Raw genomic sequence first — 16666 nt, 5'->3', positions numbered from 1 at the left:
CACAATATCAATCCGTCACGCTTGAAAGAGTAGTGATTTCTCAACATCAATGGCGGTCTTAGTTGTGATTTGATGTTCACGGGTTTCCGTTGGAAACTTGAGCAGGGAGGAGACGCCGGCGTCAGGCGCCAGGAGTGGCGGGCGTGGGGCTCCGCGCAGCTTGGGGCGGGCGCCCGCGGACTCTGCCCGTGGTCTGTGCGGTGCTGGTCTGGGGCCATCAGCCGGGGAGCCTCGTGCCCAGGTCGTCGGTTTCACACATGGTGAGGTTTCCGTCGAGCAGCGGGGGGCAGGGCAGTGAGGACGGCGTGGCCGAGGCCATGGGCCTGGGTCGCTGAGGGGCCTCTGCCGCTAGCTGTCGGGGTTTTGGTCCAGTGTCGGATTCGAGCCCTGTCTCCACTGTTTCAAGATTGCGTCCGTCTCTTTCCCTGGAGGCTCCAGAGGGACTGCGAGGGTCAGCGCAGCTGAGGCTAGACGGCGCAGTCACGCTCGAGTGAGGACAGGGGCCCCTGACTCGGGAGGGTCGGTGGCCTGGCGTCCAGACAGGTGCCTCGCTGGGTCCCCAGGCCGTTTGTGGCTTTGGTTTGGAAGCGTCTCTTGGGCGGGTTGGCACCACGGGTGTGGACGGTGGAGAAGCTGCCCTGCAGACGCCCCAAAGCAGGGGGGCAGGTGGGGTACCCCGAGTGGAGCCGCCGGGCTGTTCTGTGTGTGATGAGCTCCTGTGAACAGCATTTCAGGTGCTTTGCATCCGTTTATGCCACGAACGAAGAGCGTTTGTTCTAGAAGTCAGTCAAGTGTTTTTCACGAGCGTTTAAGTGGTGTGTGATTGTTTGCAGCCAGTGACTGTACAGGGACTTGCGGTCTCGTGTCGGCTCCGTGTGCACCTCCCCCCCGGGGCCCTGCTTGTCACCTGCTCTGTGTGCGGCGAGCGCGGTGGGGTCATGGGTCTGGGGGCGGGTGGGAGAAAGGGAGGGAGGAGGGCCCCACCCCTGGGAAGATGCCCTTGGCGTTCCTAGTGAGTGACAGGAAGCCTCCCAGCGGTCACTCTGCACGTCCCTAGTTCCCACCTGGTCAGTGTTCCCCATGTGGTCACGAACAGCGGGCGGGGGAGTTTCCTCACCAGCCGCGTGCCGTCAGTGGGACTCAGGCCCTAGTGTTTGCACACATGTGCGAGATGAGTCAGTGTCTCCTTCTGAAACTGACGTTTCTAACAGCTTTTGGTCCAGGAGAGGCTCTCCGCTCATTTTCTGAGTCGTCACGTGCCTTAACAGGCTTTGAGTGGCGTTTGAAAGTGAAGGCCCCTCTGGGGCAGAGCCTGACCGCAGCTGCCTGGGCAGAGCGCTCCTGCAGTTCCGTGCCACCCTCCTGGGCTCCGAGCCTGGCTGGCTCTCCTCACCATAAGTTGGGAGAATTCTCAAAACATTTGCTCAGAGACATAAACGAACCTTCGAAGTTGTGTAGCTTTTCATTTTCAAAATGACTTTGGATTTAAAATATTAACCTTATGTGTTCTAGACGGTTTTGGGGAGATGTGCAGGTTTCATAAAATAGAAACTGTACTTTGTGATGATATGTACTACTTAGTGTCTTTCTTGTTTTATGTCATACATCCTGAAGCCAGTATCAGCCTTGCCTGGAGAGAAACCTCGGTGGCTTTTATCCCAGAGGGTGTGCCTGCCCTGGCCAGCCCCGTCCTCCCTGGAGAGGCTTCTCCAGCCTCCCGCGGCCCGGGGCTAACACGCCAGCTCTCAGGCGTCTTGTTTCTACAGTTAGTAATTTTTAAAAGTCTTTCTTAAGAGGTTAAAATAGTCTTTGTCCAAAGGTTGTGGGTTTTTTTTGTTTGTTTTGTTTTTTTGGCGGTACGCGGGCCTCTCACTGTTGCGGCCTTTCCCGTTGCGGAGCACAGGCTCCGGATGCGCAGGCTCAGCGGCCATGGCTCACGGGCCCAGCCGCTCCGCGGCATGTGGGATCTTCCCGGACCGGGGCACAAACCCGTGTCCCCTACATCGGCAGGCGGACTCCCAACCACTGCGCCACCAGGGAAGCCCCAAAGGTTGTGTTTTTATATTTAAAGTCAGACTTAGAAGAAAGAACTTAGGTTGTAATGTTTCTGGAGGTGGCACAGAAGTTAGTGTATCTGAGAACAGAGTGGGAAGTTTTCCTGCTCTCCTGGATCCTTCTCAGCCACTCACCACTCCCTGTTTTTGACATCGACTTAGAATGCCCTGGTCAGAAATCAGATTTATGTGCTGTTTCCTTCTGTCTGCTAACCTTGTGGACCAGGTCAGGACTGTGGGAATGCCCGCTTAGAACCCCTTAGTTACGTGAGATATTTTTCTTCTTCAAGGTAAGTGAATGTTGATTGCAGAAACTGTCATGAACTCGAACGATGTCTTGATGCTGGCGCATGTGCGGTGATCTTCACGGTTGTTTTCAGAGGGTAACTCTGGACACCTGGGCACCAGGCGCCGCGGCCTCGGTGTTAGGGAAGCGCACACAGGGTGTAACCCGCGGCTGCTTGCAGACAGTTATGTGTGATGCTGTGTTTCCTTAATTGAATTAGTATTTTGGTGGACTTCACATTTGTAGTAAGTTTTATAATAGATTTTATAATTATCAGTTTTCAAAAATCACTTTATTTATAATTTTTTCAGGAGATAAATCTCCCCCTAAACTTGAACCATCAGATGCATTACCTCTTCCTTCAAACTCGGAGACTAATTCAGAACCACCAACCCTCAAACCAGTAGAACTCAACCCAGAGCAGAGTAAACTATTCAAAAGAGTCACATTTGGTAATGAATCACATAGCACTTGCCCTCAGAGCGCACTGGTAATCGGACACCCTCCAGAGCCCACCCTCGCCAGTAGTGGCGATGCGCCGGCGGCGGCCTCCGCGGTGGCGGAGCCATCAAGCGATGTAAACAGACGCACTTCTGTTCTCTTCTGCAAATCGAAAAGTGTAAGCCCCCCAAAGTCTGCCAAGAACACTGAAACCCAGCCAACTTCTCCTCAGCTAGGGACCAAAACCTTTTTGTCTGTAGTCCTTCCGAGGTTGGAGACTCTTCTGCAGCCAAGAAAAAGGTCGCGGAGCACCTGCGGCGACTCCGAGGTGGAGGAGGGGTCCCCGGGAAAGCGCCTGGACACAGGTAAATGCCGCGCCGGCCGCGTTCTGTCTCGGGGCAGGGCGGGGGTGGGGGGGTGGGGGCTGCCAGCAGCTTCGGTGTTTTGCACTCTGTTGTCCACGTAAGAAGACAAATGGTGTTTTTTTCTTCGAGAAGCCCTGAATCATAAGTCTGAGGTGGCGCCACCTTGGGGGGGCTGGGGGCCCTGCTTGTCCCTCCCCTTGGAGAGTCTGGACCCAGGCTGGCTTCCGAGCGAGGCTGGTGCTTGGCTGTGCTGTGCGTGTGGGCGGGTCCAGGTGCAGCAGGTGACGGCGGGCGTCCCGCAGGCCTCCCTTCTGAGGCCCACAGGGTCTGGGCTAAACGTGGCGCGTCACCCACTTGCTTAAAGCGTACTTTGACATTTTCTCGCCGTTCTATGTGGCTTGGTTGGTACACCCACGATGGGTTATCTCCTGCTGAGATAACACTTGAAAGTGTTTCTCATTTATTTCTAAGCTTTTATGGCTTAAGTTCGTCTAATTAACTCACCCAGACATCCACGTGCTGGCGCTCTGTCAGGAATTTCCCTCCAGCTTTGTTTGCAGGAGGCACCTTCCTGCTCTTTCAAAGCCTGTTTCCAGCCTTCTCACTGGGAGGCAAGGGGTTTCTGTGCTGGTAGCCTAGCCGTTTGCCATCCGCGCCCCTCCACGGCGGTGGGCCCGCGGGGCTGTCTCCTGGGGGCGGTCTGAGCTCCCTTGGGTCCCGGATGTGGACCAGAGCCGGCTTGTGTCTGCTACTGCTCCGTCTGCCACATCCAGACAGACTCCTTCGGCGCTTGACTGAGTTTGAGCCACGGGTTCGAGGGGCCGGCTGGGTGCCTCGGCCCCGGGCGTCCACCCTGGAGGGGCGACTGCAGCCCGGCGTGCGGGGAGGTGTGTCGCCTGGCTGGCTGTTCTTCCACAGTAGACTTTTGCACATGCAATTAGGGTTATTGAAACGTTACGTTTTGTGATTTTAGTTCGATGGGTCGATATCAAGTTGGTGTTTCTTGATAATTTGCTGAAACTTTATTTCTCAGTGCTGCCAGCTGCTTGAGCGTGTCCCGGATGCAGAATCAGACGGAGCCTGTGTCAGTGCTCGGGGCTCCCTAACTACCCTGGGGCCTTGCTCGGCCGAATTTAGCGAAAGAGCCTCGGCTTGGTTTTCAAGCGCACTGGATGGTCCCGGCATCTGCACCCGGAGGCGAGTCAGGGCGTCGTGTTCTGGTGCAGCGTGCGCAGGGCACTGCAGTCAAGGGCCCTCGGCGAAGCTGGTGTCCGGGGTTGGGCTGCCAGGCCCCGAGGTGGCCCTCGCTGCCTGGCTGTTCTTCTGGAACCGTTGCCCCCCGTGGGCCTTCAACCGTTGGGCTTTCGGGGGCCTCTTGGACTCCCTCACCAAAGGTCCCTTGTAGAAAATCACGTCCCCTCCTTCCAGTTTCTGCGTCTGAGCCGAGGATTTTGCAGGTATTCAGTGGTGATGGTTGAGGCCGGGAGGAGTTTCCCGCAGGCCTTGCAGGAGGACCGGGGCGCATCCGAGGTGTCGGCCCCTATGGCCTGGCTCAGGCGGAGCCCTTTGCTTCCCATTAAAGAATGGCGGTGCCTTCAGTGGCATGCAGTGAGTCCTCAGGGTCTGCTCGGCCCTCGGCTGGCCCGTCGCCCGGGCGTCTTCGTGGGCTCCGCGGCCGGGTCCCTTGCCCCGAGCGGCAGTCTTTGCAGTCTCGGGACTTGGGGTATTGCGAACCTGCTGTTTTCCAAGGGTCCGTCTGCGCGCTCTGCCTCATAGGGAGCCCGCGGGGCTCCGCAGTACATGCTGCAGGGCCTCCGGGTTAGGGTGAACCCTGCCTTGTTCCTTCCGGGCACTCGGGCCTCTCCTCGGAAGTGCCCGTGGGCGGCGTCGACACACTGGCTGCTCCTCCTGGAGCCGTGCCGCCAGGGCCTGCGTGGTCTCCCGGCTTCCTTCTGTGACCGCTGGCTTGTGGGCCCCAGGCCAGGACACCGTGCTGCCCGTCTCCTCGCTTGAGATGCCTGCGCGTGGCTCCCGTCGTGCGCGTGGCGGGCCGTGTGCACTTGCGCCTGTCGCCGTGTCTGCAGGCTGCTCAGGCAGGAGGCTGCTCTCTGGGGCCTGCAGTCAGACTAAACGGCTTTTCCGCTGTTTTCCAGGTTCTCATTTTAACTACTAACATGCTGGGTAGTTCACTCTTTGGATCCTAATTATTTTCTCTTACTCACCTTGGACTGGAGTTGTGCTACGCGGTCATTTTGGAAAGCAGAAGGATCCCTGCACCCATGCATTTCACCCAGTTCTTGTGGATGACATGGGAAGCATCCGTTCAGCCGCCCTCCAGACAAAAACACAAACACCAGCCCTCAGAGGAGCCGTGCCCCACCCCACCCACCCCTCTGTAAGTCAGTGAGATGCCCGCAGGTGCCGGGGACGGCGCCCGTCCTCCAGCTGGCTGGGACCTGGCTGGGACGTCGCTCGGCCTCCCCGTGGATAGGGTGACAATGCAGAAGGAAGCCTCGGGCTGAGGTGCCTGGAGAGCCTGCTGCATCCACAGATGACTCGCGTGGACAGGGCTTCTGACCCGCCCTTGGCCGGCACGGGACCGGTCTGAGATGACCAGGGGCTCTGGGTTGGGCACTGGGCACGCGGTGCCGGACCACGTGGTGTCAGCCCCGTGTGCCCTCGCTGTCTGCCGTTAGTGCCTCCTGGCCCCCGCCGGGCCCGCCTGCCCTCGCCTGTCTCTCCTCTGGATCCTCCTCCCGCTCTTCCTGGGGCTCTCGGGGAGGCACAGTTCTGTCTCTGGTCGCCACGAGCGGGCGTCTTGGCTGCAGGCCTGGGGGCCTGGGGGCGTCCTGGCGAGCCTTGCACGCTGCTGCGTCTTCTCGGAGCCGGTCTGGACAAAAGCAGGATGTTGGGATGTTACTTGATGTGCTTCTGTGTTTTTAGTGAAAGGTGGAAAAATACACAACACACAAAAAATGCAGTTCTGTTGCCAACAGTAAAAATAAAAACTTGGAGCCAAAATAACAGGCGTGCCCCCTGCTCCGAGAGGCCAGCTGCAGCCCCTGTGCCCGCTGGCCCTGACAGTGTGCGTGTGAGGGGAGCCCTTGTGTCCACACCGTGTGGCTGGCAGGGGGCGCAGCCGCTCCTGTCGCTGTGCCTCTTGCTGGGCTGCCGTCCAGGAGGTCTTCACGGCCCGGCAAGGGCGTGGCGAGGTGGACCTCGGGTGCCCGGCACCCCTGTGGGAGCACCTGGAGGCTTCTTGCCACCCGGCAGGTGCGAGGCGTTCAGGATGGAGTTTGCTGCAGCCACTAACGACGCGCGTTTTGAGAGGCCTGAGGGCGCCTGGACGGCTTGAGCTGCAGCTGGGCCGGGGCTCCCCGCTCGGTGTGTCCTCCTTTGGGACAGAGAAGGGAGTTTAGACTCCGGGGTGCCTCCTCTATCGCCCGAGGCGTCAGCCCTCATTCCCAGGGGCTCTGGGGGTGCAGCTCATGTCTGGGGGGCGTTGGCCTGTCCCTGAAGGCACTTTTCACCGGGTACTAACCTGGCTCTCGGAGGCACTGCGGGGGCACCTGTGTCTGCCTGTGGCTCTGGGCCCACCTCTGTGCAGACCTGTGACCCTGCCCTACTGAGTGTCATTTCAGGTCCCTGCAGGTCTCTGGGTGGCGTGGGGTGGCTTGCGGAGGCTGGCGCTGCTCTGGCCACGCGGCCTTGTGCCCTTGGGCTTGTCTGCTGCTCAGTGGGTGGCACGGGGAAAACCATATGCGACTAGCTGGTCACCCTGGGGGCGTGTGTCCTCTGAGTTCTTAGGGAGACGTGCATGTCCTCTTGTTTCCAGTTGAGGGCTCCTCACTTCTGGATCTTCTCCCCTTGGTGTCACTTGTCACCATGCGTGCTACGTGGGTGATGTCTGTGCCGTCTCCCTGAGGACGACATGAGTGCAGCCTTGCTCAGTGCCCTGGAGCCGGGGCCGGTCTCCCCTCTCTTTTCTCTGCAGTCAGGAGGCCCGGCCTCCGTCTGACCTTCACCACGCGTGTCCTGTGACGGGCACCCTGCCCTTCCTCTTGCCCTTCCTGGCTGCCGCCTCCTGCCTTGGGATGGGGGTGGGTCGCAGATGGCAGGCCCCATGTACTCCTCGCCCCAGCTCTTCCCAGGCGCCGGGTACCTGTCACAGGCGGTGAGACTCCACGTCACCTTCTAGGGCCCCTCTTCCTGCTCTGCCAGGAGAGGCGGACGGGCAGCCCGCTTTGCCGGCGGGAGGTTGGGCGCAGGGGGAGGCCGTCCACGCTGGCTGTGCTTGGAGCAGCTTGGTGGCTGCGTGTCCTTGACCCCTGGGCTGTCGCCACACGGTGCGTCTGGACCTGGCCCAGTGTCGGGTGCTGTCCTGGGGCCTCCCCGGGGGGTACAGGTGGGGTCTTGTAGCAGCGCTGGTGCTGGGCGTGCGCCTGCGTGAGCGCGGCCCCTCCTGGCGGACCTGGGCCCCACGGGCTGGGACCACGAGAAGCGGCGCCTGGGCCCAGCTGCTCCATTTCACGGGCCTGCCTTCCTGAGGTGGTTTGGTCCACGTTCCGAAAATGAGTGCAGCATCCGCCACTGCCTGCAGGTACTACTTATAAATATGAATTAGGTTTAAAACGGGAAACGCTAAGCTTTTCCTGTAGCCAGTGGTGTCAAGTCTGACAGAGATGGAGCATTACGTCTGACTGGCTCCCTTACAGGGAGTCAGGGGCTTCGTTCTCTTCGGGAGCAGCAGAGCGCGCGCTGTTTCTGCACTTGTACTTGCCAGCAGCCGTCTGTCTGTCTAGGTTTACTCGCCTCCTTTTGTTGACAGGAAAGTAATGTGAAGCAGATGAGAAACCCCTGTAATCTGGCTAAACTACTTCAAAAAAGTTTTTTGAAGAAATGGATTTAAAAAATTTTGAAGCACGAGGAGTGGGATTCTTTTCTGGGGAAAAACCACGCCTTCCCTGCAGCCGTCGCACCCAGAGGGGCCGGGCTGGGCCTAGCGGTGCTGGACACAGGCAGCAGCTCGTGGCACCTTCTGACCTGGGGTGTCCTTCCTGCCTCCTGCTGGTGTCAGACTTTTCGGGGGCAGGATGTGTGGTTTGGCTTTGAGATTTGCCTCAATTAAAACACTTCTCAGGTGCTAAGGTGAAACCGTTGGTTTGTTGGGCTGCTTGGGTGTTCGGACCCCTGTGAGCTCTGGCCCCCCGGTGGCGCGTCCTCACCCGTGTGCCTTGGTGCTGATGGTCTCGGTGGCGTCTGGACACAGGGCGCCCACGTGAGCGAGACGCTCATCTTGGGTTTCAGGAGGTCATGAGCGATTTTTGGGGTTCCTGCTAGTGCTTTGTTCTGAAAGGTTTTCCTTAGATGTGGACGTGCTGATCCCCCAGAAGCCTGTGGCTCCCCTCCCTCCCCCCACCCCCCCTGGGGCCCCCGCCCAGACTTGGGGCCTCTGTCGGCAGGCGTTGACCGTCCAGGAAGGAGTCGCGGGAGGCCCTCCTTGCCTTTGTGGGGCCTGTTTTTTAAGAGCACCTTCTGGAGACCAGTGTGCCCTGACTTCACCGTGGCTTGTCATCTCCGTTCGGTGCGCCCTGTGCCCCTGTCCCAGTGTTCTGAGCGTGCTGGGTGCTGGGGTGGGCAGGGCGCAATTGTCTGGCGTTGTCCCCGGTTTAGAGAGGGCAGTGGCGCGGGCACCTGCCGCGGGGAGCTGAGCTCAGGGCCACGTGCGTCTGTGTTGCAGGGCTCACCAATGGCTTTGGGGCCGCGAGGAGCGAGCAGGAGCTGGGTGGCGCCCCGGGGAGAACGGCCGCGCCCCGCCGCCGCTGCGCCTCCGAGTCCAGCGTCTCCTCCAGCAGCAGCCCGCTCTGCGACTCCAGGTGGGCCCCACCCCGAGCCCCCCGCCCGCCCACCCTGCCTCCCTCCCTCGGGGGCAGTGTCTCTGTTCCGCAGTAATCTGCTTTGTAGAATTTCACCAGAAGGGGGAAGGCAAACCCCACAGAAGTCTAACTCGAGTTGCGAATGCATGAGTTATGTCTATATTTGGTTTTTTCCTGCTGAGTCTTGCCTTTACCAAGATGGTGGCTGGCTGGGAAGTCCCTGGTGGTCCAGTGGTTAGCACTCTCACTGCCGGGCCCAGGATTGATCCCTGGTCGGGGAACTAAGATCCCACGCGGTGGGGCCCAAAAAAAAAAGGTGGCCAGCACAGCCCTGCGGTCTCCCTTCCCTCCTGACCCCTCCCCACCTCCCCTCATGCAGGGCCCGCGGCTGGGCTCTGACGGGCCCCTCTTTCCCTCCTGAAGCTTTAGCGCGCCCCCGTGCGGCCGGGGCAAGCCCGCCCTGGTCCGCAGGCACACGCTGGAGGACCGCAGCGCGCTGATCTCCTGCATCGAGAACGGGAACTACGCCAAGGCAGCCCGCATCGCGGCCGGTGCGTCCACGCCCCCTGCCGCCTTGTGCGCGGAGCGGGAGATGCTGGGGACCCGGGGGCCGGAGGTCTTGGAGCTGGGGGAGGGGTGGGGTGCAGGGCGACGCGGTGTCGCTGCTTGAGGGCGGGTGCGGAGGCCCTCAGCACCACGGCAGGCGCTGGGCCGGCCTTCTGCCTCCCCGGGCTCTCGCGCCCTCAGGCCGGGCCGGGTGCACCCCCCAGGCCCGTCTTGCTGCCCTGGGGCGGCCTCAGCTGTGCGCGTGTGGGGTCCCGGGGGCCCTGCCCTTCTGACTCCCTTCTCTCCCTCTTCTTCTCAGAAGTTGGTCAGAACAGCATGTGGATTTCAACTGACGCCGCGGCCTCCGTCCTCGAGCCCCTGAAGGTCGTGTGGGCCAAGTGTAGCGGCTACCCCTCGTACCCGGCCCTGGTGAGCCGCGGAGCCTGTGGGGTGGGGGCGTCGAGCCGCGTGGCCGTGTCCCCGGGCCCTGGGGACAGGCATCCTGTGACCATCTGCCGGGAGACGCACACGGGTGGGGGGGTGTCGGGGTGTGGGCGGAGTTCCCTTGAGACCCCCCCTCGTCGGGCCCTGGCCTGCTCCAGGGCACGGGGTGCGAGGGCTCCGCCGTGACCCCGTGTCCTCCCTCGGCAGATCATCGACCCCAAGATGCCACGTGTGCCTGGCCACCACAACGGGGTCACCATCCCGGCGCCGCCGCTGGATGTGCTGAAGGTGGGCGAGCACATGCAGACCAAGGCAGACGAGAAGCTCTTCCTCGTCCTGTTCTTCGACAACAAGAGAAGCTGGTGAGTGCCCGCGGGCCCTGGTGCGTCCGTGTGGTCCCGCCGGGCCTGCCACGGGCTCCCAGACCCCTGTGCTCTGCCAGCGGATGCCCCTGCCTCGGCCCCCGACGTGCCGCGGTCCAGACCCTGACCTGAGTGCTCGAGGGAACCGCCACCCCGCCCTGCCCTTCTGGGGCCAGGCTCCTCTGCCCTCTGCACTGTGGCCCTTTCTGTGCCCGAGGCTGCTCGGTGGGGAGCCGGCCGCAGTGTCCCGTGCGGGTGCATTGGGCTTGTGTGTCTTGCTGCCCCCTGCCCCCATCTTTTTCTCCCTCTCGCTGACCCGGGCGGCCCCCCTGCTGGGTTCCTTGTGGCTCAGTGGGTCTCCCGGACCCGTGGCCCTGCCCTCCACTCCTTGCCATGTGAGTGCACGTGTCGTGTGTATGTCTGTGTGTGTGTGCCCGTTGTCACGTGTGCGTGCCCCTTGGTGGCCACTCAGGCGTGGCGTGGACGTCTGAGGGCTGCAGTGGCCCCCCAGGAAGTGACACTGAGGAGAGGAGGTGACCACTGATTCCGTGCTCGGGCGCTTTCCGAGATGCCACTTGGCCTGAAGTGCCCGACAGCGTGGAGGCTGGGTGTGTGCATGGTGGCCGAAAGGCAGCTTGACACTTGGGCGGCCTCACAGTCCATTCTCTTCCTTCAAAGGCAGTGGCTCCCGAAGTCCAAGATGGTTCCCCTCGGCATTGACGAGACGATAGACAAGTTGAAGATGATGGAGGGGAGGAACTCCAGCATCCGGAAGGCGGTGAGGATCGCCTTCGACCGCGCCATGAACCACCTGAGCCGCGTGCACGGGGAGCCGGCCAGCGACCTCAGCGACATAGACTGACGCGGCCGTGGCCTTGTCCATAGTGTCGATACGCTGTACATAGTGTATATTGTTCACCACTTAACTTATTCTGATTTTTAGGTGTAGTTTAATTCTTTCTCCCAGGGAGGGGGAGGTTTTATTTCCCAGTTTTCTATTAAATCACCCCCGTCTGGGCGCTCTGTGAATGGCGTGGGCACGTCCCCCGAGTGCAGCTCTGTGCCCCTCATGGGTCACTCCAGAGGGCGCTGCCGGCGTCACTTTCTTTGATCTGTAGCTGTTTTTTTTTTTTTTTTTTTAAAAGACTTTTGAATGTTTAATAATTTTGTAAATCATACTCTTTACACAGAGTACCACTTATTTAATAGATGGGATGTAAATTTACAATGACAAATGTGTATTTTAAGAAAGAAAATGACATTATTTTGAATGGTACTTTGTGGAAAGAGGTGGAGAATAAATTTATGCCGCGTGCATCACTTGCAAATCACCAAAAACACTCCGCCGCCCCCGTGAGGGCTGGGGCAGGCGCCTCCTCTGGGCCTCGCCAGCCTCGCCAGCCTCGACCACTCGCCAGCCTCCGCCTGTCCGCTCCAGCCTCCCACGGGTGTGCCTCCCAGCGGATTATTTATTGTAGAAAGTGTATTCATTTGCTTTATAATGAGAGATAAATTTGCAGAAGTATATTGATATGCATTTTTATACAGGCACATAAAAATTCAACTTGCTTCGGGAGCAGGATGTGTTGGTTGTTGTACAAATGACTCTGGCTGTGTTCTTTGATTTTGTAACTTGTAATCTTTTGTTTACAATGAGGGGCTTTCTGTAACTTGTTTTAATTTAGAACACTTTGGTAGCAATAGAAACTTTGGATACATTTTTGTATGGTACACGTGATGTATATAGAATTAGTACTTTATTTTTATTTTTAAGAGGTAAAGCATTATGTTAGGGGAAAAGGTAGGGTGGGTTTCCAAAATTGCATTTTTTATATTAAAAAATAAAGTCAAGATTTGGACGGTGTGTCCCTTTCATTCCTACATCATTAGAATGCCGGGTGGGCGTGCAGCCTGGCGGCCGGGCCGGGGCTGGAGCGAGGGTCCCTGCAGCCGAGGCACGCGACACACCTTCATCTCAAAAAGTGTCATGGGGTGTCATTATTTATTATTTTACCTAATCATATTTTTATTTTAAAACGGTAGTTTAAAATTTTTAAATGTTTTTTTTTCAGTCTGCATCGTTTGTAACATCTCCATAGAAACTTGAAAATAAAACATCTTCCTTTGATAGTTTTGTCCCGTGTCTGACGGACGCTTTCTCTCTGCTGTGGTTCTGGGGTCCTCGAGGAAGGCCTGTTGGGGCCACGTCGCCGCGGGTGAGGCCCCCGGCTGTGGTCGGAGAAGGGACGGGAGGGACGGAGGGACGGGGTCTTCACGCCGGAGCTCCTGCCCCAGATCCTGGAGCTGCACCTGGGGCCTCCTCTGCCCCCACTGCCCCAAGTCACGGTTACGCTGAAGGTCGCGAGGGGCTGCCGCGGCCTGAACTCTGCTGGCGGCGTCCGCTGGCGCCGAGTCCTGCTGCTGTGGTTTCCATGGAGCACCCCCACCCTGGCTGCCGGGACGTGTCCGGGCTCGTGGTGGGGCCTCCGCGCTCAGCTCTGCCCGCCCCGCTGGAGCTGGCCCTTGCTGCCGCTCGGGCCCACGGGTGGGCGTCCATCCTGTCCCCGTTTGCCCGGGGCTTTGTGGTGTCAGCACCGAAGTCAGCGTCCCGGGAGCTCCTCACCCGTACCTGGGGCCCCTGCCAGGCCGGGGCAGCCCCAAGGAGCCCCCGTCTCGGAAGCTCACTCGGCCCAGCACTGGCCACCTGACCCCACCCAGGCCGTGGTTGTGCCGGGGCCCCAACCCCGAGCAGGGGCCTGGCAGGCGGGGCTGAGGGTGCCCCGTGTCCTTAGCGGGACCTCCTGGGCCCTACTGCCCTCTTGGATCCAGCGCCGGGGGCCCTGGGGCTCCTGGCTGTGGCTTCCTTCTTTCTTGGAGGGCCTCTGGGCAGGTGGGCAGAAAGGGCAGCTTCAGAGCGCGGGGGGGTCTGTAAGGGCAGCTGGGGGCGAGGACCCAGCAGGGGCGCTGGGGCGCCTCAGGCCGGAGGCCAGCCCGCGGGAGGCTGGCGGTCTCTCCTTGACACCTGCAGTTAGTCCCGTGTGACCCGCTGCCTGGGGCCCTGGCCCTGCAGACTTGAGGCCGCAGGGCTGGGGACTCTGGGGGACACTGGGGTCTTGTGGTCTGAGCAGTGGGGCCCGAGCCTCCGGAGTCCCCACATGGCAGGCCTGCGTGGCCCCGGCATCCAGCTCCCAGCGCAGGGGCAGAACTACAGCCCGGCACTGGGTCGTTTCGTGTCCAGGGCAGTGTAGACAGTGCTCATTATGTGACTGGGGCTCCCGGCCCTGTCCCCCCAGGCAGGGTCCAACCACACGGCGTGGCCCCCTCCCCAGTTCTGTGGGTGGCACTCAGAGTTTCCCCAAAGCAGACAGAGATCCTCACGTCCTCCCAGCAAGCCCTTTCTGGGGTCCCTCACCCCAGACATGTCCTCTCAGTGTCCCCCTCCCAGGCGTGCTCTGCGGGTAGGGCAGACTCTCCACTCCTGGACCAGGTGCGTTTGGCTTCTTGGGGGGTGGGGGGCCAGAGGTCTCCCCTAAACCTTTCCCCCAAACCAGGGGCTGACCCCAGGCTGGGGAGAGACTGTCCACACACCTCCGCACCCCACAGACTTGTGGGGTCAGGTCTTGCCACATTTGCTTGGACCCCGGCCCCTCCTGGGACCCCCAGGGGAGCTCCCTTGCAGTGAGGTGAGGCCAGGAGACAAGATCAATGGGAAGTAACTGGGAGCATCACTTCCAGGAAATGTCCTCCATGTGGGCGGAGTTTCCTCCTGCTGGCTGGAATGTGAATGTGGTGGCAGGAACTGGAGCAGCCATTTTGGACCATGTGGAAAGTAGCAGAGCCACAAGCTTGATGGAGCTTGGGCCTTTGCTGTAAGTGCAGAGCTTTCCTGTTGTGAAATACAATTCATATTTTATGGCAAGACAAAAAAAAATTAAAACAAAAAATTTTTTCTGCCCTTTGGCCCCCTCTCTCCCCCTTACTTCACATTGTGTATCTGCATGTTACATCGACCACACCTTCCCCACTGGCAGAAATGCCTGCTCAACCATAAAGAACAATATTCTCCCAGCGTCGTCAACAAGACAACTCCTTAAAGATAAATTTCCTTCTTGATCTCCTAAGGGCCCACGATGACGCTTAGATCTGGATTGTGAAAATTGTCAGTAATACGTCATTTGACGTACAGCCCTCTGTCTCAAAAACCTTATATAACTGCCTTGACTTCTAGTGGGTGGAACAGTTCTCAGAGCTTTCTGAGATGCTCTTTCCCGGGTTATAATCCTCAAATTTGGCTCGAATAAAATGTTCCATTTCTTTTGTAGATCGACTGATTAATTTTTCTTTCTTTATTTATTTACTTTTAATTTAATTTAATTTTGGCTGCATTGTATCTTAGTTGCAGCGTGCAGGATCTTCACTGAGGCAGGCGGGATCTTTTCATTGCGGCGCGTGGGGCTCTTTGCGGTGATGTGCGGGCTTCTCTCTAGCTGCAGCGCGCGGGCTCCAGGTTGCGCGGGCTCTGCAGTTGTGGCACGCGGGCTCTCTTGTTGTGGCACATGAACTCAGCAGTTGTGGCGTGCAAGCTCAGTTGCCCCACGGGATGTGGGATCTTAGTTCCCTGACCAGGGATCGAACCTGCGTCCCCTGCATTGGCAGGCGGATTCTTATCCATTGCACCACCAGGGAAGCCCTCAACTGATTAATTCTTTTGTTGACACTACCAGGCCTGAAGATTTTTTTATGTGATAGAAACATTACCTTTTTTTTTTTTTTTTTTTTGCGGTACGTGGGCCTCTCACTGTTGTGGCCTCTCCCGTTGCGGAGCACAGGCTCCGGACGCGCAGACTCAGTGGCCATGGCTCACGGGCCCAGCTGCTCTGCGGCATGTAGGATCCTCCCGGACCGGGGCACGAGCCCGTGTCCCCTGCATCAGCAGGCGGACTCTCAACCACTGCGCCACCAGGGAAGCCCAAAACATTACCTTTTAAAGCCACAGTTGTTTTCTTTAGAGCAGGTAAATCTCAAATCGGTCAAAATGAAATCATTAAAATTCCAGAAAAAATCGTGGAGTGATTATTTATTACCATGGAGTGAAGATGATCTTTTAAAATATGACACAACCTCCAGAAACCATAGAAGAAAGTATCAACATATTTAACAATGTAAAACTAAAAAATTTGTGTGGGCAAGGTCAAAAAAATCCCATCACTCACAAGGTCAGAAGACCAATTCGGAAGAATATTTGCAACTCAAACCATGGAAAGAGGGCTCATTTCCTTAAGAAATAAAAGTTCTACAAATCAGTTTTAAAAAGACCACCAATACGATAGAAAAAAATGGGCCAACAATGGACTCATTTCCCAGAAAAGTGAATACAAATGGTTCTAAACATATTAAAAAATGCTTCATTTCACTCATAGTAATAGAAATGCAAATTAAAACTGCACCGTAGAGGCCATTTTTAAATTGTCAGGTTGACAAAGAAACAAAACCACAGGAAATGTCCAAGGGAGGGGGATGAGCCTTCTCAGACGCTGCTGGTGGGCGAGGGGCTGAGCTGATCCCCCGGGGGAGGAATCCACACCCGTCATCAGACTAACGCCCTTTGACCCAGTGGTTCTACCTCTGAGCATTTATCCTTCAGATATATTCTCACCAGTGTGACATGACTCTGTCAGGTGGCAGCATTTTGGTAAAAGCAAAAGGTTAGAAACAACCTAAATGTCTATCCACAGGGCATTGCCAAGATCAACGGAGACACACCACACGGTGGAGTCCTCAGCAGCTGTTGCAAAGAGTGAGGAAGGGCTTTATGTACTGATGCGGAAAATCTTCAAAATAAAGTGTAAAAAGCAAAGCGGGGAAGAATGAGCAGGGTATGCTGCTGTTTGTGTCCAAGAGGGGACTTGCTTGCATTTGTGGGAACTGAGCGCAGTGACTCTGATCCCCAGGAGTGTGTCCAGAGCCAGGTGGCTGAGAGGGTCCCTCCAGGTGAGGTTGGCGGGGCCCAGCCTGGGGTCCCATGAAGGCTGCCGTGCAGCCGCGCCTGGTCTCCGTGTAAAAGGATGGGGATGCCGAGTGGACAGACGTGCTCCCCTGGATGGCTGGGCAGCAGGGGCTGCGGGGAACCGGCCTCGGGTCGGGGGACACTGGGATGGCCCGGAGGGGCCTGGGCTGACTTGGCGGGGGGATCTCCGGGGGGGAAATCATGTTGCCTCCTCTACTCTCCCATACCAGCTGTTTATAACCCAGACGCTCACTTTAAAAATGCATCATTTCAATAAAAACAAAC

At 58.2% G+C, this 16666-nt stretch overlaps 1 protein-coding gene across 6 annotated transcripts in view; it reads left to right on the top strand.

Moving 5' to 3' along the window:
* BRD1 (bromodomain containing 1) overlaps positions 1-12498 on the top strand; it is a 35053-nt gene extending 22555 nt beyond the window's left edge. For 3 of the 6 annotated variants that reach the window (XM_082634869.1, XM_082634871.1, XM_082634870.1), the window contains exons 8-13: positions 2652-3146; positions 8887-9022; positions 9446-9573; positions 9888-9997; positions 10220-10374; positions 11053-12498. In XM_082634869.1, the coding sequence (XP_082490995.1) occupies positions 2652-3146; positions 8887-9022; positions 9446-9573; positions 9888-9997; positions 10220-10374; positions 11053-11236 (1208 nt within the window). In that variant the 3' untranslated portion in view covers positions 11237-12498. Of the gene's footprint in view, positions 1-2651; positions 3147-8886; positions 9023-9445; positions 9574-9887; positions 9998-10219; positions 10375-11052 lie in introns of those variants that run through there. The other 3 variants (XM_082634872.1, XR_014295253.1, XM_082634873.1) reach the window with 3 other exon arrangements.
* The last annotated feature ends 4168 nt before the right edge of the window (positions 12499-16666 follow it).

Source organism: Mesoplodon mirus (genome assembly GCF_964341445.2).
Source record: "Mesoplodon mirus genome assembly, chromosome: 11".
Classification (NCBI taxonomy): domain Eukaryota; kingdom Metazoa; phylum Chordata; class Mammalia; order Artiodactyla; family Ziphiidae; genus Mesoplodon; species Mesoplodon mirus.
Note: the sequence above shows the minus strand (reverse complement) of the source record. Positions and strands in the feature narration are given on the sequence as shown.